At 33.5% G+C, this 25,563-nt stretch overlaps 1 protein-coding gene across 7 annotated transcripts in view; it reads left to right on the top strand.

Moving 5' to 3' along the window:
* Positions 1 to 25,563, top strand: part of ADAMTS6 (ADAM metallopeptidase with thrombospondin type 1 motif 6) — a 266,890-nt gene that overhangs the window by 160,221 nt on the left and 81,106 nt on the right. For all 7 annotated transcript variants that reach the window (XR_004317186.1, XR_004317184.1, XM_032473104.1 and 4 more), the window contains 3 exons: positions 10,516 to 10,623; positions 21,189 to 21,334; positions 23,406 to 23,469. Coding sequence is in view for 5 of the 7 variants with exons in the window: in XM_032473104.1 (XP_032328995.1) it covers positions 10,516 to 10,623; positions 21,189 to 21,334; positions 23,406 to 23,469 (318 nt within the window). In the remaining 2 variants the exon portion in view is untranslated. The remainder of the gene's footprint in view (positions 1 to 10,515; positions 10,624 to 21,188; positions 21,335 to 23,405; positions 23,470 to 25,563) is intronic.

Here is a 25,563-nt window from a genome sequence, read left to right as displayed (position 1 = left end):
GAATTATCTGGTAAAGAGATAGTGGAGGGGTTAGGGTGTAGCTCAGTGGTAGAGTGGGTGCCTAGTGCACAAGGTCCTGGGTTCAATCCCCAGTACCACCATAAACAAACAACAAACCTGATTACCTTCCCCCACCAAATAAAAAGAACCCTGACAAGAAAATATTGAAAGAAAAGAAAAGAAAAAAAGATAGTGAAGCAAGGACCTTTGTGAAGACCCTGAGGCTGTGTATTTGAAGAGCTGAGACTCTGAAAGCAAGCATCATATACATGATGCAAGAAAACATTACGAGCCAAATCAGACTGCACTTTATAGGCCGTGTGAAGAATTCTAGGTTTTTATTTTAAGAGCAGTGGGAAACTATGGAAGGATTTTTAATGAATGAGACCAAGAGAATTTATTGATGTGTGATCACAGAATTTTGAAGACACATTATCTTAAGAAACAAATATAATTTTGTAATCTAGGGAAATCATATTGGAAAATTGGAGACTTTTGTAAAGGGATCTGTGTCCTCTTACCTCCCCTGTTCCCTTCCTCTCCAAACACACCCTACACAGAGTACTAAAGCATCTCTGCTCTGCCACTGATGATACTTCCTTGTGTGATGCCCTTGCTTTCCTGTATAAATTCAAATGTACTTTTTATACTGGAGGGTACAGCTTCATAATTCTGAGATGAAATGAATGGAGGTGTTTATGTGTAGAAGTGTGTGGGCTTCATAATTTTGACTTTAAGATTGCAGAATCCCAGTATATTATGGTGGAAATAGAACTTACAAAAAGAAAATATGACATAACTTTGGAGACTTTAAGACTTCTCATTCATTCTTAATCTTTCCAGGAGAAATGTATTTGTGGCAAGGTCTGTATTTTACTTACAGATCATTAAACTTTTTAATGTTTCTCTTCTGCATACCTCAATTAAGTGATTAATGATAGAATAATCTATAAATGGCTAAGTGTACCATATTTGCAAGACACTTTGTTATGAGAGACTTTTAGAATCTAATATTAGATATGAAAGGTCAAAGGGAATATATATTTCTATATAAAATTAGATTTATTAATTTATAGTAAGAAATATAGCCTCTCAGTTTATATTCAGTCAACTATACTAAAATTTGAACATTTTATTACCTAAGGAAATCTACTCAGTAGATCAGTTTATTATCAAAAGTTAATTTGGTAAACATAGAATTAAAATACAGGACAGCATAAATTATTTTTATTCACATGTTAATTAATGACTATAATAAGTATGCCATCAAGCTATGTCTGCCTGAAGTACAGCTCTTTGCATTCAGGGTAACTGACTTGAGATAATATATTTGAGTTCTCTAATCAGGGTATTATCCCCCTAGAGAGTACTTAATAAAGACTGACCTATTTTTGTCTCTTAGACTTTAGTTTTTAATGTTTTTTGTGCTCACTCAGTTTTGTTTATTATTTTATCATTACCAATTAGATAAGATTCAAGTCATCATTCCAGTAAAAATATTTTATTAGTCTTCTTAGGGTACTGTTGGCTATCTATTTTTTTTTAAGAGATGCAGATAACTTGGGAGAGGATAATAATGAAATACTTAGAAGTACATATAAGGGAAGTTTAAAGAAATTGAGTATGAGTAGCCTGTGAAAAAGAAAGCTAAATGTTGGCTTCAAAATCACTTTCAGACTTTGGAACATTTATTATAGTTTGACTGCTGGTAACAAATTGTTCTTCTTACCCACCAAAAGCATAAAAAAACACAGTTGCCTTAATTTTTACAGCTGGAAGGCAGGCTGTAGATTAGGTAGTAGGAAGAATTTCAAGTTGTTAAATATTGGAAGTTTGTACTCAGGGAGGTTGTAGAATCATTTTCCTTGAAGATTTTAAGGTGGTGTAAATATTCTACAGTATGGTTTAATATGAGTTTAGGGAATAAAAGGCATGGGATTATTTTAACACGTCAGTATACGTTCGGAGTCCAAACATATATATTTATCAGGCATATACTCGACAAGAAGTTGATTTGACTTTTTTTCCTTAAATTTCAAGCCAAAATCTTAAGTTCATAATCATTTATATTCTTAAATATCAGTAGTTTTTACTCTGGGTTTGCTTCTTAGAAGTATTTTTTAAAAACCTTTTAATAATTTTTAACCCCTTCAAATTGATGATTAGTTATTTAATCTGAATTTCTAGATTAGTTTTTTATTTATATATGTATTATATCTGTGTATGTATAATACATATATAACAAAAACATGTATAAAACTTTTTTTTTTTTGCCTTTCTAGGATCTCTTATACTTAAATTACCCACATAACAGGATTAACCTATTTAAAGCTGAAATAAGGGTACATTATTCTCTTTCTTCAGATGGCTACCAAACACCTGGAGCCAGGCCACAGGGTCACCATATGTTGGTTTTCAGTTTTCCTTTGTGTGATACAATGATAAGTAACCTTTCTAATCACTGATGCTCCTTCTTGACCTCTTCAGTTCTCCGCTCTCCCCCTTGGCTGTCACGATCCTTTATTGCAAACAGCTGTTGAAAGATGTTACTGATAGGATAATGAGGATGAAGAGAATGTTTCATATCCACAACCAAGGACCCAAGATGGCATAGGGTTTAGGGTTTCCCAAGGGCAGAAAATCTGTGTGAATCTCTTTATTGATCTTTACAATTGTTTAAAAAAATTAAAAAACAAAAACCATCTAGCAATAAAGATGCCATTTTCCCTTCATATACTGTTTTATTTCCTTAATATAGCAATTATAAAGTGGTTTTGTACTTTTATGATATCACTTTCCCCCTTATGTAAACTGCTAATTTTGATTTTTTCAGGTAAATCTAAGAGCTTTTCTTCCCAGTTTTCAGTATCATTTAACAGCTACAGTTAGTTTAAAAAGGATGGAAACATTAGAAAAAATAGTTCCAATTTCTTTTATTTTGTTGAAAGTGTCTTTTACTGTAATTAATTATTTTATTCTGATCAAAGGAGCCCTAGTTCAATTCTTTACAATGTTATTTTCTTAATATAAGTTTTATACTAATTACTTTTATTTTATACTAGATAATTAATTTAAAACTCCATTCTCTCTGTATATTTTTATTATGATTCATACTTGCTTATATTTTTTATTGCTGTTAATGTTTGAAAGTTAAATAGACTAGAAATCTGGGAGTTGATATTAATTTTAAATAAGTAGGAATAGTTTAAAAGTCTTGTATTTTGGAAAACCATGTAATACTTTTGAGGAGTATATTAACACTATTTTTATGTGGTGTTGTTACATTCAGAAGTTCCAATAATGTATAAGTTGATGCCTAAGCTCATACGTTGAATGAATATGTTATGATTAGTACATAGTAGTCTTAATTTTGAGATATCATCCTTTAAAATACAGGTAAAGGGTAAGAAGGTATTAAGAACATTTAGTGGGATTTTGTATTATATTAGAATGCAAGTAAACCTTTACTAATCAGCCTTAATTGGCCAGTGACTTTATTTAATTCTGACACATTTAAGAAAAATGGAAAAGTAGCTTAACTGTGTGGAGATATTTTGGACATTGCTATCAGACAGCTGATTCAAATCTAGATTTAGTTAGGATTAAAGCAAATTGCTAAGTCTTTCTGAACCTAAATTTTCTCACACTTTCTAACAAGATTGTCATGATGATTAAATGAAAAACAAAGGTGAATATGCCTGACACAGTAGTTGACAGTATACCCTGAAAAAATGTTAGTTCCTTTCTTTTTTTTTTCTGCCTAAAACATTGCTGCTAAGAAGTCATTTAAGTGTATGCTGGAGTATCTCCAGTGATGGGAGATTCAGTTTTATTTTATCATTATTCAGCTCTGACTTCTGGAAGATTTTTCTATACATTGAACAGAAATCTGCAGACTCCTCAGCATTTAAAAATTTTTTTTCAGTTTTATTGAGAAATAGTTAACATACATCAACTGTATAAGTTTAAGGTGTGCAGCATGATGGTTCAATTTACACATATTGTGAAATGATTACCACAGGTAATAGGTTTAGTTAACATCTATCATATTGTATAAACACAATAAAAAGAAAAGAAAAAAAATTTCTCCTTGAGATGAGAACTCTTAAGATCTACTCTTTTTACAACTTTTCTGTGTTTCTCTTAGCTTTTACCCATTGGTTGAACTGAATTCTAAATTGACATGCATATTTTGTCTCCAATCCTTTATATAATTGGCTTTTTAAAGAATGGGGGAAAAGTTTCAGTTTAAAAAACATGATAGAGTAAACACAATCACTCCTTTAGGTATGAAAACAGAATATGCTAGATAAATAAAACTAACAATATACAATTGAATATAATTTATTTAGCTACAACATGTATTTCTGTGATGAGAAGATACATAGGTAAAATTAACAAATTGTGGAATGATTCCAGTGTAATACATAAGTCTTATTTGTTCATTTATGATTGTTCCCTAGTGCATTAATGATGTGAAACTATCAGCAAGTTCTCCCAAAGAGAAAAACTATAGCAGTATATAAAGACCTATAGAATGGTGTTTCTTTGCTGGACATAATGGATAGCTTAGTGCTTTCATCTCCAAAACACTAAGCTATTGAAGTCATGAGGGCAGGTTAAGAATCTGTGATGATGCATCAGTTTGTGTTATTTTTTAAAAGTTGATTGATAAAGAAGCTATACCCTGAAGCCACTTCTTAATTTTTATGAAAGTGATCTCTGTTAGAGGCAGATACTCTCAAAGACCTACATCTCTAAAAAGGAAGCATCACAAGCCACAGAGTTTAAGCCTACAAAGGATTGACTGATTGGCATGATGGGAACAAATGCCAGTCAAGATTTAACAGTATAAATGTTTAGTACTGTTGGTGTTTTTCTTTGTTTTCTGGCTACAAGGTTACATAGGTTTTGAGTGGTCTTTTTTTTTTTTCATAAACCCTAGTTTTTTCATAAGTGATATAATATTGATTGATTCATGTATCATTTTTCAGTAGAAAGCTTGTATATATCAAAACCAAAAGATGGAGAGGTAGGGATGTGCCAGAAATGAAGGGGAGTTTTAGTTCAGGTGGTAAACTAGTGAGCTGATACTGTTCGTGTTGGGATAGGAGATATCACCTTGGGCATGAACTAAGGAATTCGAAAGGAGACCCTTTCATACAGCCAGAACTTGAGAAGAGTCAACTTTCTGTGAAGAAAGAGCTAAACGAAAATGATAAGTAAGCTTGTCTGCCCTTTGCTCTGGATAGGGAATAATAGTTCTCATGAGAAATTGAGGCCCTAGGCTTGTGGCTCACATAAGAACATGGTAAGACTTTATACAGTCTACATACATGGTGTGACCAAATAAATCAACATGAAAACCGTGAAACCTTGAAATTGAAGATGACACAAAAAGGTGGAAAGATATACCATTTCTTGAATTAGAAGAATCAATATTGTGTTAAAATGACCATACTAGCCAAGACAATCTACAGATTCAATCCCTATCAAATTACCAATGGTATTTTTCACAGAACTAGAACCAAAGAATTTTAACTTTATATGGAAACACAAAAGACCTTGAATAAAACAGTCCTGAGAAGATGAACAGAACTGGGGGAATTATGCTCCCTGACTTCAGGCTGTACTACAAAGCTACAGTAATCAAAACAGTATGATACTGGCACACAAACAGACATACAGATCAAAGGAACAGTATAGAAGCACAGAAGTAAACCCCGACACTTATGGTCAATTAATCTATGACAAAGCAGTCAAGAATATATAATGGAGAAAAGACAGTCTCTTTAATAAGTGGTGCTGGGAAAACTGGACAGCTACATGTAAATGAATGAAATTAGAACATTCTCTAACATCGTATACAAAAATAAACTTAAAGTGGATTAAAGACCTAAATTTAAGACTGGATACTATAAAATTCCTAGAAGAAAACATAGGCAGAACACTCTTAAGATAAATCACAGCAATTTTTGGATTCATCTCCTAAAGTAATGGAAATAAAAGCAAAAATCAAAAGAGGAGACCTAATTAAACTTAAAAGCTTTGCACAGCAAAAGAAACCATAAACAAAACAAAAAGACAACCTGTGGAATGGGAGAAAATATTTGCAAGGGACTAATTTCCAAAGTATACAAACATCTATATATAGCTGAATCACTTTGCTCTACACCTGAAACTAACACAACATTGTAAATTAACTACACTTCAGTTGTTTAAAAAAGGGAATAAAACGGAAAAAAAAACTGTGAAACCTTGGAATGTATGATAGAAACAAATGCATGAGGATATACCTCTCCAACTCAGGAGATACAGGATGCTCAAAGAAAAAACAATATTCACTGAGGATAAGCTCAAATACAAAATAACAAATAGTATGAGGGAACAATACACCATGAAGTCAACAAGCAGAAAGATTAGCACCCCGTGAGAATAAGATACAGAAAATATGAAAAGAGGTTAAGAGACATGGTGGTTAGAATTAGAAGGTTCAATACAAGTTGAGTAGGAGTTCAGAAGAAAGAATGGGGAAGAAGTGTGTTAAAAGAAATAATGACTAATAATTTTTCAGAATCAAAGAAAGATATGAATCCTCAAGGTATGGATCCCAAATAGAGAAATAAAAAGAACACCCAGGTGCAGTGGTCAGACTGAACTAAAAGAAACACAAAAAGAACTCTTGAAAGCAACTTGAAAGACTTTATCACAAAGAAACAACAATTAGACTGGCAGGTTACTTTTCATCTGCTCTCTAAAGTCCAAATGTCAAGGGACTTAATACCTTCAAGTACTGAAGTAAGATAAATAGATTAGAATTCTACATTCAACTAAAATAGTATTTTTAGAGTGAAAGTAAAATAAATATATTTTCAGACAAATAAGAACAAGAGTCCCTTGCTAAATTAACTGCTAAATAATGTGTGTCAGGAAGAAAGAAATTGAATTCAGAAGATAGTGGTAAGATATAAGAAGCAATTAGTTATTAAAGGCATTGATTAACACATAACTACATCTAAATAGACAGTGATTATCAAGTTTTGGTCAATGAGTGGTTCATAAACTTTTAGATTTTTGTAAGCTAGGAAAATTTCTCTCCAAAAATTAATGCACCAACATAGGAATGCCAAGTTTTACTTCTGCCAAGTAGAAATATTTTGTAAAGACTGTGGTAAGCACACACATCTTGACTTCAGGAGTCTTAGTCTTTTGTAAAACCTGAAAATTAAAAATAATAAAATGTAATGAACAAAGACAATTCACTAAAATTTTAAAATTTTGTTTCATGAAAAAAATTAATCACATAGACATCATTCTTCTAATTTCATCACAGAATATTAAAAACTTTATCACAGAGCATTACCAATCCACGGCATTTGGAAATATGTGTCAAATTATACACTGCCTTCTTTCTGGTTCTCATAAATTCTAAGTGATAGTGTTATTTTTTCATAACACTAACATGTTGCCTGATGTATAGTAGATGCTCAACAGATATTCTTGGATCAATGGGAAATAATGCTATTACTTTTGTTTTACTATGCAATCCTCCTAATTGGTTAGAAGTTGACCCCATGAAATAGGAGATTCTATTTCCAATGGTTTTGTGTCATGTAACAGAAATTTTCCTTAATGGATTGTTGTTGATTTCTCTTTTCCTCCTTAAGTTTAAAGGCAAACATCAAGACCCAGATTTCTCCTAGAGAGTCTCTCCAAAATGAATTGTAGGCTTAAGAATGTAATTGATTGCCCTAACAAACAGGCCATGATTTATTAGTCCATAGAGGTCATGAGACTAATCTTAACCAATCTTAACTTCTCCTGTAAAGAATCGTGAGTATGTGAAAGGGAACTGTGGTCTACTAGAGCTAAGATGGTGGGCAGTCAAAAAAAAATCATCAGTCCCTCTCACTAATTATACTTCATCCCTTTATATATTTTATTTAGGCAAATTAATCCACCTACTATGATGGTTGTTATACAAATTCCCCAAGAGGCAAAAAATTTCAGCATGCATTTAACTTACTTAGAGATTGGGACCTACCTTAGGGTGCTTATTCAGCAACTGATATACATGTGCAATTAGAACTAATATTCCTTTGCAAATATATCAGCCATGTTCTAGGACCCAGCAGTTTAGAGAAAAAGGGGTAATTCTGAAAGTGTGAAATTGTTCTTAAATCTTGCAGCAAGTGTATCTCTTGCTTTCTTGGCATAAAATAAAATTTTCTTGGTTTTTATCTTCCAAGAGAGTATTTTTTTTATCTTGGGAGATCTTAATTGGGATATCAAGATCTTTCCTATTCAGTTGATATTCTAGATGAGAAGTCTATCTGAGAACTCTTTAGAGCCTTCTCCAAGAAGGCTACACTTGACAATACTTGAGAGTATTTCCCATTACATAGATTTCCAGGCTTATACTTTAAACAGAAGTTAATGCCCTAGCAATTCAAATTCCAAGGAGCCTGGATAAGATCTTCTTAAAAGTGGGAATCAACCTTTCAAAATATGTCATTCCCTAAAGGAAAAGAGGGCTCTGTCAGAGGACTCTAATTGTGAATCTTGAGATTAAAGTTTCAGAAAGAGGATCTTGAGCACTTGCCATTTTGGTTAGAGATTTTCAAGGCACTTTTGGAAAATAGTTTCTATGACTTGACTAAATAACTCTTTTTCCTAATAGATGCTATGAATATTGTCCTTTTCAGTGATAGAATTTTCATTGTGTAGTTCTGTCTAAAATAAACCTTAGGCTCTTATTTTTCACTTCTGTCTAAAGTAAGATTTAGACCTAATAAAAATCATAGAAGATCAGGAGTATGATCCAGGATTATGGATTTTTTTTTTTTTTGGTAATTTCTTATACGTTGTTCTAGCAATGCTTCTCTATTTTTGTGAACACATTTCTCTTTGACTATGGGTATTTTTGATACATGGGATAATATTTTAAGAACCTAAAATATTAGTCCTACTGGTTTTAAAATAAACTGAAATAATATATTTAGGAACATATAGTAAGAAACCATCTCCTATAGAAAAGGAAGAATAAAGTAGTATAAATATCCTTCTCTTTAAGCAGAAACTGAAGCTTTGAAAGAAAGTAGAAAGTTTTATCTTTGTATTAAAATCCACAGCACATGTTTTTCTTTTCTGATGTCTTTTAGCTTTCTTCTAGCTCAGTATTTCTCCACATGGAGTTTAAAGTAGACAAATAAATTAGATATAATATACAAATTTTTAAGTAGTTTAAAACATTAATTTTATGTCTTTTTCTCTGTCTGGTGGAGGGGGACACCCTAAAGAGGGGCCAAAGAGATACCTTCTTTTTGCTGTATTCTGTGGGGCATCTCCATTTGTAGCAACGGATAACCAGTGAATTAAATGTTATCACTATATTTCTGAATTGTGTTTATGTGACATAAATTATTTTTTAAAATCTTTATTAAGATATACTTGATATTTTATATTAGTTTCAGGCGTACAACATAATGGTTCAATATTTATATATATTGCAAAATGATCACCGCAGTAAATCTGTTTAATATTCATCACTATTCATAGTTTGTAGTGATATGTGGCATAAGTTCTTAACAATTATTTTGAGAGTGAAAGGGCAGTTGGGGAATAGTAACAATAGAATTGAGTGTCATATATAATGTTACATACAAACGTTATCTTTGCATTCCAGAATAGTATATTTTTATTGCAAATATGTATTTTGTACTAAATAGTTTAAAAACTTTTACTATTAATAATGATGTTAGTTGGTGATCATATATATGAAAAGAAATGAAAAAATTCGGGTATTTCCTTCAAAGTAAGCTTGTTTTTTTGCTATTCAAACACTTTACTTAGGGAAATGTTGGACAGCTTATTTTAAAATTTGATAGATTAATATGTGTGAACAAAATGAGGTATTTTGTATTGCCAACATCACAATAAGTGTAGTAATTCTCCCATGCTGAGGTGGAATAATGAGAAATTATAATAAAGAAGACAGGGCACTCCAAACAACATCTGAAATATGTCAGTTATGAAAATGGCACATAAGTAGCAACATTTTTTGAAAACCAAATTTCCCTTTCATGAAAGTGTACTATATTAATAAACTGCAAATAACATTGCTAGATTTTTCTTTAAGCATATATGAATTTTAGAAATTACTCCATGCACATTCCCATAGTCTCTCTTTTTTTATAAAAAAAATCTTTATTTGAATATTACAATAGGTCTAGGAAGTCATCCACCTGTCAACATGCTATTAGTAATTGGAAAGTTTGTGCTATTGTGTACTTTGAGGAGTAGTAAACATGTATTTCCTTTCTACATATTCATTCATTCTCACTATTTTTTTCTATTAATGAAATTTCTGCACGTTATTTTAAAGATTCTAATCAATCACCAGCAAGAGAGAATTAATGCTGAGTATTGCTTATCTATTGTGGGTATATTTTATGGACTAGTAGACATGATTTTAGTTTCTACTTCTGATCAACTTGCTTTTGCCTTCTTTCCTAGGAAGTGTGTAGAGAGCTCTGGTGTCTCAGCAAAAGCAACCGCTGTGTCACCAACAGTATTCCCGCAGCTGAGGGAACACTCTGTCAGACTGGGAATATTGAAAAGGGGGTAAGCTCAAATGATTTATTAGCTATTTGATGTGTAGACTAACCTGATAAATTTCTGGTTTTGATATTCAGCTACTAGGAAATCAAGCGTACTAATTAAAATGTACTTGAAACAGTAAATTCCTAGGCTAGTGAATTTTCTTGATATCTGCAAATATATATTGTTTAGGAAATTATATTGAATGTTTTCTGGGTCAATTTCTCCTTCTATACATGTATGTTTGAATTGTATTGAACAAAAATATCCAACAACAAACTTACATAATAGAATCTGTTTAGTCATATGTCTGTTTTTTTCTGACAAATAATTTCCAGGAAAGTTATGTGATCCTCAATAGATTTTACAGCTATAATCTAATGAGTCGTTTTTAAATTGCAGTATGAGAGAAAGAATTAATAGTAGAAGAAAAAAATTAAACAATATATTGAGCATAGAAATTGTTGCCAAATAATTTTAGTTTCATCAGCCTAGTTTTCAACAACTATAATTATTAAGAATTGTTCAAGTAGATAAGAATAATTTATGCTATTCCTGAAATTCTTTAGGAATTGCTATATATGTGGATTCTAGTATTTATTGCCATGGACTAAATTTACAACAATAACTACTACTATCATCTGTTCTCAGTTCTGACTTCTTCCATGTTAGTTGGGCTGGTTTCAACAGAGATTACACTGAATTTCAGCTTGCAATCTGATGTTTAAATAAAAAGAATGAAAGCTTTTGGGCAGCTGTCACAATTTATTAATCCTTGCTGATGGCTTCATTCAGGATCCATGACCTAGTGCCGTGTTGATGGCTTTTCCATTCTGAGTTTGGAAATGTTGGTAAATTATGCTAAATGTATGAATTGATAGGGTCATTTTTAAAGGATTAAGGATCTTTTTTTGAGACTTTATAAGTAGCCAATAAAAATACAGAGACCTTTACACACTACCAAAAATTCCTTCTTTTTTTCACAAAAGTAATAGAAAATATTAGGAACCACATTCTTGAAACAACAGTCTAGGTTTATTTTGGAACCAACAACTCTTGTCAATGACAAGTAGCAATTTACATCAATCTGTACTTAGAAGAAATACACAACTGTAAGGGGAAAGTCACAGTGTGAATCTCTCTCTTTATTTACCATTGATTGATTATTATTCTTGTGATCTACACCAATGGTCTACTGTTTCTATTTGTCTATAATAATACTATCATTAGGCCTGATGGCTTTTTTTATTTTACTTTATTTTTTAACCCAAAGCATAAAGAACTCATTCTTTTAAACACCTCAGAGCTCTCCTAAAAGCATTCTGTAAATTATATAATCACTCTAAGTTAACCACAAGTAGTGGCTATCTGAGAACATGTAATTCAACTCAGTCATCTGTCTGATAAATATATTTAATACCTTATCATTTGTGCTTAATAGCAAAACTCTCAAATGTCGTATCTTATAGCTTATGTGCATATATTTGATAAAGATCAAATTTTCTTTCAAATTACAGTTTGAAGGTTACTTAGAAAATACTCTAAATAATATCAAAGCTAAGAGTATTGAATTTAAATTTAGATAAGCAAATAGAGGGAAATATAATTACATCCAAGCATAAATAAGAATAACCACAGACAGGAGACAGTGAATAAAATGGGGCAAAAATATATTTGGTTTCTAAAGATTTGCATTCTTAATCTAGGTTAATGGATGTCAACTTTTTGATCCTTAAACTCTTCTTTAAATGGGTCTATGTAACTCTGATAAATTACGCTTGAAAAAAAAAATGGGTATGGTCGAGTTAAAAGAACCCCTTGCCTGCCTCCTTACCCTGTCCTTAGAGTCTTGTCAGCTTCCAGCATATCTCAGCAGAACATCTTGGGCTCCATGAAAATCTATTTAAAGAACTTGTACATGTAGCAAAGTTTGTCTACCAAGAAGTCATTGATATTCACATTAGAGTGTAGTTTCATAAAGTCAGTATGTTGGATTTCATTATCTAAAATTAACCTACAAAAAAAACCTTAGCCATTCTTCCAGAGACATGAAGGCCAATAGACAGCTTTAGGCATAGCACTAGGAAGTTTTTAAATGAATGAATGAATGAAAAAACATACACATGCAGATTCCTAGAAAGAAAAAGACAGAGTGCTAGGCAAAAAGCCTCAAAATATCCCTATCATTAATACCTCTATCACTATTAATTTATGAAGAGAGTTTCAAAGAACTAGATCACTCTACATTTTTTAAAGGAGAAAAGTACCAAAAACTACTCAGTGAGCTGAGCACTTCTTAATTTATTTTTAATTTATTTTTTTTACTAACTGCATTTGCCATGTTATCTATTTATGAATTGTTGTTGTTGATCATTTCAGTTATTTTTTCCTTTAGGGAGAAGCATGTTTACAGTTGCCAAATGCAGATTTTCCTCCTATGGCTATACCTATTTGGATATTAAACCAGAGTTAGAGTTCAGAAGTTTGACTCAAATCAAAACAGCCATGCAAACACCTAGTCACAAAATTAAAGTGAAATTTTCAATTGGTGTAGGCAAATTTGTGTGGCCAGACTGTATTCTTGCCATATAAAAATAGTTGGCATTATCAGTAACAATGATGATGATAATAATGAATTGTTTCAAAGTATTTACACTGTGCCAGGAACATATTTGTTCTGTTTGCTATTGAGAAAAATCCTGGGAAATGGGGACTATTTTAACTCTGTTTTACAGATGAAGAAAGACTTGAAAGCCTAAGATTACACAGCAGTTTAATAGAGAGCTGAGATTCCAGCCCAAATCTTCCTGATTTCAGAGTGAAATCTCTTTGCTGCTTCTGATCATACTTTACTTTCAGATGGGAAATTTTGCAGAGAAAAAAGAAAATTTTCATTGTTACACTGAGCCTGAGATGGGTGGTAACAATATATTTTACCCCTTTAATACTAAGTTGATTTTTCATTTATTTACCTGTAACAGTTTCTTATCTCAAGAATCACAGTAAAAAGGCATCTAGACAGAACATTGAGCCTAAGACTATATGATAGTGTTACAACTGGCAAAAATAATGAATCTCTACTTTAAAATGAGAGAAAATCTATCTATATCTTTCATACAGGTATTGTGAGGATGGAATGAGAGAATATCTCAGTGACTTTCTGTGGGCTTCCTCAGAGGTGCTAGTATATATTACTAGAGCATCATCATTACTTTTTATTATTATTTGCCAATCTTAGATGATGGTGGGCAGAAAATTCTTTGGCAGACAGTCTTAACTGGCAGTAACGAGCATCACAGACTATAAACATGAATTTATGTGTCTCAGAAGTATGAATGGAATATCCACGACCTCTGATCTTAACTCTGAATTTCAAAACTACTCACATCCGAAGGAACAAGAAAGAACCTACATCCTGTCTAGCCAGCAGGATAAAACCAAAGCTGCTCTTAGTTTTTTTTAATAAATCTTTTTTTAAAAGGTTGGAGGAGGGGAGAAAATGTGGCTCAAATGATAGCTTAGACATATCCAGAGGACTGGATCCACAATGATCTCGTCAAACTCTGGCTGCAAAAGATATGGGATCTTTGCCCGGGGGCACAGTTCCACAAATGTTCCATGTAAGTATGGGAACTGTTCCATGCACATTTAGCAGATGGAGTAAGAAATATGGCCAAAAAATTAAAAATTGATATTTGCATGAGTCCTGGGGGGTCTGACATCGCTATTACAGCCATTGGATGTTTGCCTGAATAAGCCATTCAAGGACTGAATAAGAACCATATGGTCTGAATGGATGTGCTCAGGGACAGTAGCATTAACCAAAGGAGGAAATTTGATGAGCCCAGACAGTGCTCTGGTACTGTGTGTCCATGGGTCAAACTCCTACAAATCAATCAATATAACTTTCGGCCAAAAGAACTTTCCTTAGTCGTGGCATCAGCAATAGCCCTTGGGACAGAAATCAGAGGTATACCATATTTGACAACATAGTAAACAAAGATTTAGACTAAAAAACTCTGATAGTAGCATTGGCATTTTTACTGCACAAGATAGTAAGGGTAATCAAAACCCAATCCTCGCAAGCCTGATGGTTACCACAAAGAAGGTTACAGATACTTGGTTTATTGCCAGAAGATTGATTTAATAATTCTACAAGGCCAAATCAGAGACATAGCCCAGCATTTGGGCTTACATATACATGACATTGATTCCTAATATTTTTGCATGAGAAACATAGGACAGGATTAGAATAAGATTATTACATGCCCTTCTGAAAGCCCTGCATGTATAATTGGACATTTGCAGCCTTAGATCTTAATTCATTTAGAGTAGAATGTAATATGTTTTGACTTGGTCCCAAACTATAAACACAGGAAGTGGAGAAGGAATAGCTCTTCCAATTGCTCTAGAAATTTAAATTGTACAAGATGACAATTTCTGATTTAGAATTTGGGCTGAAAGAAGTTTTAGCGTTCCCACACCTGGACAGCAGAAAGATACGGCTTTTAATAACACTGTGCTCGAACTCTCAGCTTTTCTGATTTGGGAAGGATGTTTTATATTGAATCACCAAAATGACTTCCTTTAAAGTCTTAGCTTTCCTTAGAGGTATCTCATTCCAGATGCTGGCTAGACCCAGTTGCTGGCTATGGTGCAAGATCTACCATACACATCTGAAAATATCTCTAGATTAAAAAAAAATGTTGAAATACTCTGTGTATATGCATTTCAAAATTTTTCTTTGTAGAATTTTGACAAATTTTCAAAGTTGGATTGTTTGATTTATAATATATCTTGCTTAAGCCAATTCCCAGATGGAGATCATGAAATTCAGTGGTCTAATAGCAAGAGGTGTTGTTTAATGATGAGTAAGTGTTTCTTAAGAAATATTTTAAAGCCTGACTGGAATATATCATCTTTCTAGATAGTTTTTAAAACATATTTCTTTTATTTAGAAGGAATGCGAAAAGCAAGAATGAACAACTTGGGATTTTATTTTTGGAATGTGATAGTTTCATTTCATTCACCTTTCTGAATCTGGTTAAATACACCTGAATTAGCAAAAAGATGAACAAATTTATCCAAATTATCTGGATAATTTAGGTTGAAGTAACATGACTGATATTTAGAATAGTTCAAAATCACTAGATTGGCTATTACCCTTGGGAATAAAGATTTAAACCCGGTTTTCATCTGAATATTTAACTTTTCTAGTTTAAGAAGTGAAGTAAGATTCTACACCTGTGGAAATAGAGCTTTTACAATTTTGGCAACTTCAGGTTTAAAAAGATAAAAATAGAAAATACAACTCTAAACAGATCAGTGAGCTAGAAGACAGATTAGTGGAAACCACTACTGCAGAACAGAAAAAAGAAAAAAGTATGAAAAGAAATGAAGATAGTTTAAGAGAACTCTGGGACAACATGAAACACACTAACATTCGCATTATAGGGGTCCCAGAAAGAGAAGAGAGAGAGAAGAACCTGAGCAAATTTTTGGAGAGGTAATAACTGAAAACTTCCCCAACTTGGGAAAGGAAACAGTCACCCAAGTCCAAGAAGTGCAGAGAGTTCCATATAGGATCAACCCAAAGAGGAACATACCAAGGCACATAATAATCAAATTGATAAAAATTAAGGATAAGGAGAAAATATTAACATTAGCAAGAGAAAAGCAACACATAACATACAAGGAAACTCCCATAAGGTTATCAGCTGATTTTTCAGCAGATACTCTACAGGCTAGAAGGGAGTGGCATGATATATTTAAAGTGATGAAAGGGAAAAACTTACAACCAAGAATACTCTTTCCAGCAAGGCTCTCATTCATATTTGATGGAGAAATAAAAAGCTTCACAGATAAATAAAATCTAAAAGAATTCAGCACCACCAAACTAGCTTTACAACAAATGTTAAAGGAACTTCTTTAGTCATCAAATCATTAGAAAAGAGAACAAAAAGAAGAAGAGAAAAAAAAAACCTACAAAAGATTGCTTTGAAAATTTGGGATCTTTTATGGTTCCATATAAATTTTGGAATTGTTTGTTCTAGTCCTGTGAAAAATGTCATGGGTATTTTGACAGGGTTTGTGTTGGCTCTGTAGATTGCTTTGGGTAGTATGGCCATTTTGATACTGTTGATTCTTCCAATCCAAGAGCACAAGAAATCTTTCCATTTCTTTTTATCATCTTTAATTTCCTTCATTAGTGTTTTACAGTTTTCAGAGTATAGGTAACCTCCTTGATTAAGTTTATTTCTAGGCATTTTGCTCTTTTTGATGCAATGGAAATGTCTATGCCAGTTATAAAATTCTGGTTTTTGAAGTGAAAAAGAAAAAGTGAATGAAGGGCCACAAATGGCAAAAAATAAAAAAAGAGAAAGAAAGAAAAAAAGAAAATACAACACTAAAAACTCTCACCTTTATTGTGCTTACTGGATTTATATACTTCAAGTTGCTTTATTTGGTATAATCTAATTCTATGATGACTTTTGCACATTAATATCTTAGTATATATTGACTAATATAATCCTCTAGAAATTAGCTCAAATAACTTGATCCACATGAAGTTCTCTATAGACTTCTTAAAGCACATATTATGAAGTTTCTTTAACTTACTTAACTTTATTTATCTTATAAATAAGTTTCTTTTCTTAAAACCATGTACTACATCAAGATACTTACTACTACTACTACTACTGCAGGAGAGAAGTAGAAAAATCCCAGAGAGATTCTTTTCTATAAATACAAGGTAAGGGGAAACTAAATAAGCACAGAAGAACATTGTGCCAGAGAGAAGTTAAACAAGTCCTTTGATAGATTTTTAACTTCTTTGAAGGTATGTTTGCATAGAGCTCATTTCTTAAGTCATCCTAATCCAACTATATTATAATTGAAAAGTAAAGGTAGTCCCCATTTTATAGTTAGAGAAACTAAAGAAAAGGAACAAATGACTTTCTTTGGACCAAAAAAAGATATTGCTATAATGAGAACTCAAGTTTGTAACACAGGCTACACACAGACTGAAGTTGTCCCTACACAGACTAAGTTGTTAATTAGTTGTTAAACTAGACGCTAATCTCTTGTCAGCTGCTAGATGGCTGAACTTATATTATCGTTGTGAATTCTTCATTCTTTACCCATTAATCTGTGTTATTTAGCTTTCTGATGTAATTGTCTATTATGTTACAACTCCATGGAATAGATATAATCAGTATCATGAATTTATGCAGTAAAAGGTTTTAGCCAACCACTCATGAAATATTATTGTCTTGTAGATGTTAATTAATTGTAAGAAATGAGCAACATTTAACAGACTGAATATTTGTATTTATCTTTTACCTTAAGAATAAGTTTTAAAAGGAAAACAAGAAAATTTGTGTAATTTCTTTCCCTGTTCTACATGTTGTGAGCATGCAGGAAACGTATAACAATATTATTAAATACTTTAGAATCTATATCTTTCAATATTTTTGTGGCTTTCACAATTTCGTCCCCTGAAAAATGCAGAAAGTGAAATTTTTTCTCTACCAATTATAAGAATACTTAAGGAAGTATGAAATAGCCCGTGGGTGTATATTTGCAGCTAAATGGGTTTAAAAAAAAACCTCTAGTGTTATTTTGTACTTTATGTAGTAAATACAGTTCAGTAAAGTATATTAGAGTATTTTTTAATGTCTTCAAATATATAATCCTACACCTCCAGTTGATGTTTTTCCACTGATTTTTGTGTATGTTTGGACAGATAATCCTTTTCTGCCAGTGAGTGACCCTGGGCAAGTCAACCTCCTTCAGGTTCTGGTTTCCTTATTTGAAAAAATGAAATGCTTAGATCCCATAAATACCAGAGTCCCTTTGAGCTTGAAGTGCTGCTCTGCGATGATATAAAATAAATGTTAAGTTAAATTTATTGTTATTTGAAATCAATGCTAAAATTCTAACTTAAGAAAAAACAGGCAGATTTTAAGATTTGGAATTTTTAGTGTTAATTGTCACTAATTGAAACCAAAGAAAAAAATCAGTAATTGCTGGTTAATACTACATTGCTCAGTTACTCTTATAGGAAAATAGGTGCAGGCATAAATATTCTTACGCACAGCTATTTGTAATAATAAAAATGAAAATCAGGAGATTATTTGATCCACCACTGTGAGTTTATATAAGTGAAGGTCTGACACAATTAGCATATCATTATACAGATGGTTGGTCTTCAAGATCAATTCAAGGTAAATCATAAGCTGGCAACTGGAATGTTCTCTTCCTCTCACACGTGCACTATTAGCAACCCTACTCTCAGAGCTGATACTGTATTATCGGTTCAGCTAACTACCTCAGCTTTATCATCTTGGACAGCTGATTTTTTTCTTAGTGGTAATTTTCATTGTCCAAAATTCATAAACTTTTTAAAAGTCCTACTTTAATATTTATTTTATTTAGGATCAAAATGTTTGGCTTTATAGCCAGCCACATTTTGACTTCCTCTTGCCTGATTTTTTTATGGACAAATGTTAATTGCTCAGCACTTCTGTAAAAAAGTCCTTTATACTGTTACAATTACTGAAATAGTCACTGAATGCCAACCACCAGGAAAACAAAGATAAATTTGACTTTCTTTACCCTCTAGTATCTCCAGTTCCTTCCTGACATATAGTAACCAAAATAAGACACAGAATTCTATAATTTAACTAATTATTCATTCATTCAATAAAGTTTTGTTGCGTATTTATTATATTTTAGACACTGTTCTAGACATTGATAGAAATGTTCTATCCACTCTGTCCAATGTTGTGGCCACCAACCACATGTGGCCATGGAGCCACAGAAATGTGGCTCGTGGGTCTGAGGAACTGAACTTTTAATTTTAATTAATTTAAATTTGAATAGCCATGTGTGCCTCTCAAGGCTTTTGCATACTAAGTAGAGGAGACAATAAAAGTAATAAAGAAGTAATTTGAAAAATAAACAGAGTAAAGTAGTAGTAAGTAGTAAGAGGGGACCGAAACAGGAAGACGAATCTCTGTATATCCTGGAATGGGCAGGAAGGGTAGTGCAGTGCCACTGTTTCAGAATAAGGATGGTCAAGGAAAGACCTCTCTGATGAAGTGACACTTGACCTGAAACCAAATGATGGGAAGACAACAATATGAGGAATCAGGAGAGGAGTCTTCCCAGGAGGACTAGCAAATGCAGATATCCTAAGGACAGAACAAGTTTAGTGTACTGAGGAAGAGAAGGAAGGTCACTGTGTCTGGAGCATTCCATACAAGAGAGAATAAGTTCAGGGAAGGAGGTAGGCGCTAGATCACAAAGGCCACAGTTGAACAGAGTTGAGGGAAGGAGGTAACCACCACAGTCTTTTAAGCAAAACAGTGACATGAAGCAATAATATGTTTTTAAAAGAGCTCTCTGAGAGCTTCCTGGAGAATAGACTGATTACAGGCAGAAGAAAGTGAGGCGGGAGGACCAGGTAAGAAGCTATTCCATTTGCCAGTTTAGTCTAGAGCGGTAGCAGTACAGATGGTGAAAGTGACAGAATTGTAGATATATACAGTTAGTATAATAAACTGATATATAACATAGTATAGAGTAATAAACTTTCTAAAATCACGTGGCATACTCCCTTCACATTTTAATATAAGGGTTGAAATTTTATTTAACAATCTGACATTGCTGACAGTTACTCAGCTCTAATAATGTTCCCTATTGTTATTCATATAAAGCAATGACTTTCATAGCATCAGTATGGTTCATCAAATTTTTATAGCTCAGAAAAATGCACCAATAAAAGCCTAGAAATGCTTGTTTTTTAAAAAAAAAGTTTCATTTTTACCATATTCTGCAAATAAGATTTATCATGTTAGAGTTATGAGCTGATTATGCGATGTCTGCGTCTCAATAAATTATTCCTGGCTTTCTACTTATGTGCAGTATGTGTGGTTTATTGCAGAGAGTAAAACTGAGAAGAATTCCAGTACACATGTTTGTGCAGGGGCTATACACATGGCTAGTCATTGTATATAAGGGTTTTTTTGTACCCTGTCCCTAGTGTCTTGGCATTACTTTTATTATGTCTGCAGTACTCATGTAGATGAAATGCCACAACACATTCTTTTACTATTGTAGCCTCAACCAGGCTTTTTTTTTTTTTTTTTAAGAAAAAGCAATTACCATCATAAAAATTCCTTACTGGGGAACTTTCCATATTGCGTTATCATTCCATGAGTCTAATAATAGTGGAATATAAAGAAAAAAAATTTTTTTAATACTGAAATATCTAAAAAAGACTTTTGAGGTCTCTATAATGAGAAACACTAAAAGTCTGGAGGAGGAGAAATAAGAAAAAAAGAAGTAAAGTTTTTTAGACTCCTGGTACTTGTTACAGATTTATAAAGCATTGCCTAGCTAAAGATAATTTACAAATCACATGCACCTTTACCAATGTCTAAACACAGTTAAAGAACTCTCAGTCTGTCATCTGTTGGGAGATTGCTAATGCCTGTAATTGGTCATTGCCTGACCTTTATGTATTTCTATCCTGATAGCTCTATCTGCCTAAAAGCTAATTCTGTGTTTTCTGTGAAATCTTGCAGTGGTGTTATCAGGGAGATTGTGTTCCTTTTGGCACTTGGCCCCAGAGCATAGATGGGGGCTGGGGTCCCTGGTCACTATGGGGAGAGTGCAGCAGGACCTGCGGGGGAGGCGTCTCCTCATCCCTAAGACACTGTGACAGTCCAGCGTAAGTAGCTAAAGTAAGCCGGAGCCAACAAAAAGACACAGTTGGAAATGATTCAAAGCTGTGGTTTCGCATGTTATCTGTAAAAACGTTTCACTAGTGAGCCAAGTGCTTGTCTTCAGAACAAGCACTAGGCATAGGAAAGTGGAGGAGCCTTGTTAGACAGACTTTCTTTTTTTTCCCTTTCACCTTACTATGTAACCAAAAATAAAAGAAAAAGAGAAAAGAAAAGCATAGTGTATCTATCCCAGGTATAGCCAGAATTTTAATCTAGTAATAATCAGATAGATTTCCTCCTGCAAAGACTACTGAATTATGGATGGATCCAGGTCTGGTCTTAGCTACATTACCATTATTCCCAGGAAACCTAAGTTCTTTTCACATGTCACATAAAATTATTACTGCTACATTAGTATCAAAAGGACCAATGAGAGCACTTCAAGGTTTGAAACGCCTTGATTCACATCACAAATCACAATGAGAAGAATACTAACCATGTGTTAAAATAGTTTCCATTCACATGCCCCCATTAATCATCTTCCAGGGCTGCCGCCACTTTTCTCCCCGTGACTGTTTTATGTAGGTCAGACTGCTCCTCTCCCACCACTCCTTTTCGCCAGCCAGAGTCCCCCTGGCGTAAAGCCAGCCCCATCAGTATTCCTTGCTAGCTGTATTACTTCTCTCTCCCACCAGTGCCCATTGCAGGTGGACGATTCCTCTGGTTGGTCTTTCCTGTCCTCCCCGGGCCTGAACTGCTCCTTAGCTGCTACAGGTCAAGTGCTCTCATTTTTGTCTAGAGCTCAGGTCGAGGGCCTTCCTTCCTGACAAATATTTGGTACAGAATAATGTTACAATATCACTTCTTTTTTTCCCCTTTCTGGGGTAAAAGATGATCTATTTTAATTTTTCGCTTTTTCTCATTTTAACTCATGATCCCTCCCTTTGGTTCCTCTCTCTAATGTCTCTTTTCTTCATTTTTACTCTTTTTAGCTTGAAATTGCTTCCCTTTATATTAGTTCTTTGTTTCCATTCTCCCACTTTCTATTCGATTATTACCCACCTGCTATATAGAGCTCTCTGTCACTGACTCATGAACCAGCCTTGCCACCACCACCACCCTACCTTGTTTTTATCTGACCAACCCATTTCTCCCATGCTGGTTCAAGCTGGGCCATTTTTTCCCCTTCCATAGAGTCAGCATTCACTGGAATTCAAAATATATTACAAGTGTAACTTTGATTTTCCCACTGATACCAGTGAGCCAAAATTATAGTTTAGACGATCTTTTTTAAACAGTTACAGAATAATTAACCTAAGTTCAACTGCAGGCATAAAAGCATAAAACCCTATGATAATAGATTATATACCCAGATACTTAAGAGAATGACCTAGACCTCTCTAAGAGAACAAGTTATTTTTTTTCCATTCAAGAATAGCATGCCCAAGGAATAACATATGGCTTTTCCTAATGTTAAATACTTATAAATTAATTTATGTAAAGCAAATATTTGACATCCTAATTTAAGTATAATATAAAGTATTATAATGCAGGCCCGTCTCATGTTTAGATTTAATTTTTTAAAACTTCATATAATATTTGAAATGAGATATAAATTTATTTCTGCATTTTATACTTTAAAGTGAAGCTATTCCCAACCTGGAAAAAAAGCACTTTCCATTTCCTACTTGGTGAATATATAGCATCAGATTATGTGTTTTGTTGTATATGATTCAAATGGCTTTTTGTTATAAATGATTTTTAAACTCGTTGCATTGAACTGAGCACCTATTTACTATGATTAGAAAATACATTGATTTAATTGTATTGTCTTAAGAATGTAAATCATCACAATTAAAAGCCTTATAAAGTTACAATAAATTACCTTAATTTTTGTGCTCAACAACCATAATCATTATTACTATCACCAGCATGATTATTACTTTAATAACTAATAAAGTGTCAAATTTTGTATTTTCTTAAAGTAAATGTTAATATGTTTTCATCAAGCAATTTATGTACTCTTCATGTGGTTAGATATATTATATTCACATGTTAAACAAAATGTGTTTTCAGACCTTCAGGAGGTGGAAAATATTGCCTTGGGGAAAGGAAACGGTATCGCTCCTGCAACACAGATGTAAGTAAAACCAAACTCTGCTATGAAAAATTAGCTTACATTTCCCCTAGAGCAGGGAAATATTTTAAATTGTAAGCTATTTGATCAGAAATCCATGTGTGTGAGGGTCACATGAATTTTTGAAATTGAATGGAACCAGCCTCAAATTCATCAATTCCATCAACAAGAGTCAAGAGGAAGCTTCATTACTGGAAGCAAATACACTCTCCTGCAACAGAGTCAAGAGAGAGACACACACACCCTGAACTTCCCTGACCCCCCAGCACTCGCAACTTTGCCCCCATTATCTTTCTTGAGTTCAAGAAACAAGGATTAATCTTATTATGCCCTTTATTCCATTTTATGTTTGCTATGGCAAGAAGTCCCAGACTCCCTCATCACTCCTCATCTCTTGCCATCCAAGCCCATAAATCTGCATATCCCCACTTCTGTTTCCTAACCCTGCCGAACCACTGAAACTCTTTTGTGCCCTCAGAAACTCACAACCCATCATCAGCAAAATTCCTCATATCCTGACATCTCTGAATTTTCCTTCCCTTCATCTTCTTGTTCTCATGGAAACTAGCTCTGTGATACTGCTTCCTCTGCAGCCCTCAAAAGTTGAGGACATGTATTTTCTCCCTTAGCTCTCGAAAGACTGGGCCTGGAAGTGAATTGACTGTCTTCTCTATATCTCATTACTCTTTCTAGATAGTTTTTCCTTCCTTCTATCTAAAAATTACAGCTTTTAATTTCATGTCATCAGAGTAATACCCACACTCCATACTATTTCTCACTCTTATGCTCTCCAACCCTATACTTATCTTAATTCTTGATTATTCATAAATATGTAGATGATTTTTCCAACATCTTCTCTTCTAGGTTTTTCTGTAAGCGTACAAACATGCTGTTATTTCTATCTTGAAAAAACCTGCCATTTAGTTTTCCACTTCTTTGCTCCTTTTGAAAGAAAATTCCTCAAAAGACTATCTATACTTAGTATATCTAATTCCTCTTCTCATTTTACCCTGAAATTGTTCCTCTCAGGATTTCACCTCCATCATTCTATTGAAAATGTTTTTATCAAGTCACTGATGTCTTCCATGTTGCGAAACCCAATAGTCAATTCTGAGTATTTATCTTACTTGATCTTCACTAGGTTTCCATGACACTGTAACTTTTTGGTTGTCGCTCTATATTGCTGCTTATTCTCTCTCATTCTTCTTTGCTGGTTCCTACTGTTTTCTCTGACCTCTTAATGTTTGAGTACCCAGGACTTACCCTTTGGCCTTTTTCTCTGCCTTATCAATACCGTTTTCTTAGTGTCCCATCCAGTTTCTTTGCTTTTGATACCATTCATCTATTATCGACCCCCAAATTTATATTTTCAGCCAAGACTTCTTCCATGGGTTTCAGGCTCATATCTTACCATTTGTTAGACTTTTAATGGACATGTAATATTTAACATGTCCAAATGTTATCTCCAAAACATTTCCACAAACCTATTCTTCCAGCAGTTTTCCCATCTCAGATGTCAACACCATCTGGCTCAAGCTAAAACCACTCTATCTTTCACTGGATTACTTTTAAGAACTTTTTCAGTGGATTTCCCAATACTACTCTTGCTCCCTGCGGTCCTCAGTATAAGAGGCAGAGTGATTCAGCTGGAGTATAACCTTTACTCAAGACCTTTCAATGGCTCCCCATTTTACTTAAATCCAAATTTCTTACAAAGGCTTGCAAGGACTACACAATCTGGCCTTCCATTACTTCTCCGAGCTTATCTTTTACTGTTTTCCTCCTTATTCACACTGCTCCACACAGGCTGCCTTCCTTGTATGTGCCAGGTGTGCTCTCACCTTAAAGGCTTTTGCGTTGGCTATTCCCTTTGCCCTGTATACTTTTCCACTGAAAATATCTACATCACTAGCTCCCTCACCTCACCTTTACTCAACTGCCATCTTCTCAATGAGGCCTAGCCCAAATGCCGCATTTAAAATTGCAAACCTCTCTACTCCTTACAACCCTGGAACTCCTAATCTTCCTTCCCCTTCTCTATTTCCCCTCATACTACCTCTAACACACTCTATAGCTTATTTATCATTTTTACTTCTA

The sequence above is a fragment of the Camelus ferus genome, chromosome 3 (genome assembly GCF_009834535.1).
Source record: "Camelus ferus isolate YT-003-E chromosome 3, BCGSAC_Cfer_1.0, whole genome shotgun sequence".
Classification (NCBI taxonomy): domain Eukaryota; kingdom Metazoa; phylum Chordata; class Mammalia; order Artiodactyla; family Camelidae; genus Camelus; species Camelus ferus.
Note: the sequence above shows the minus strand (reverse complement) of the source record. Positions and strands in the feature narration are given on the sequence as shown.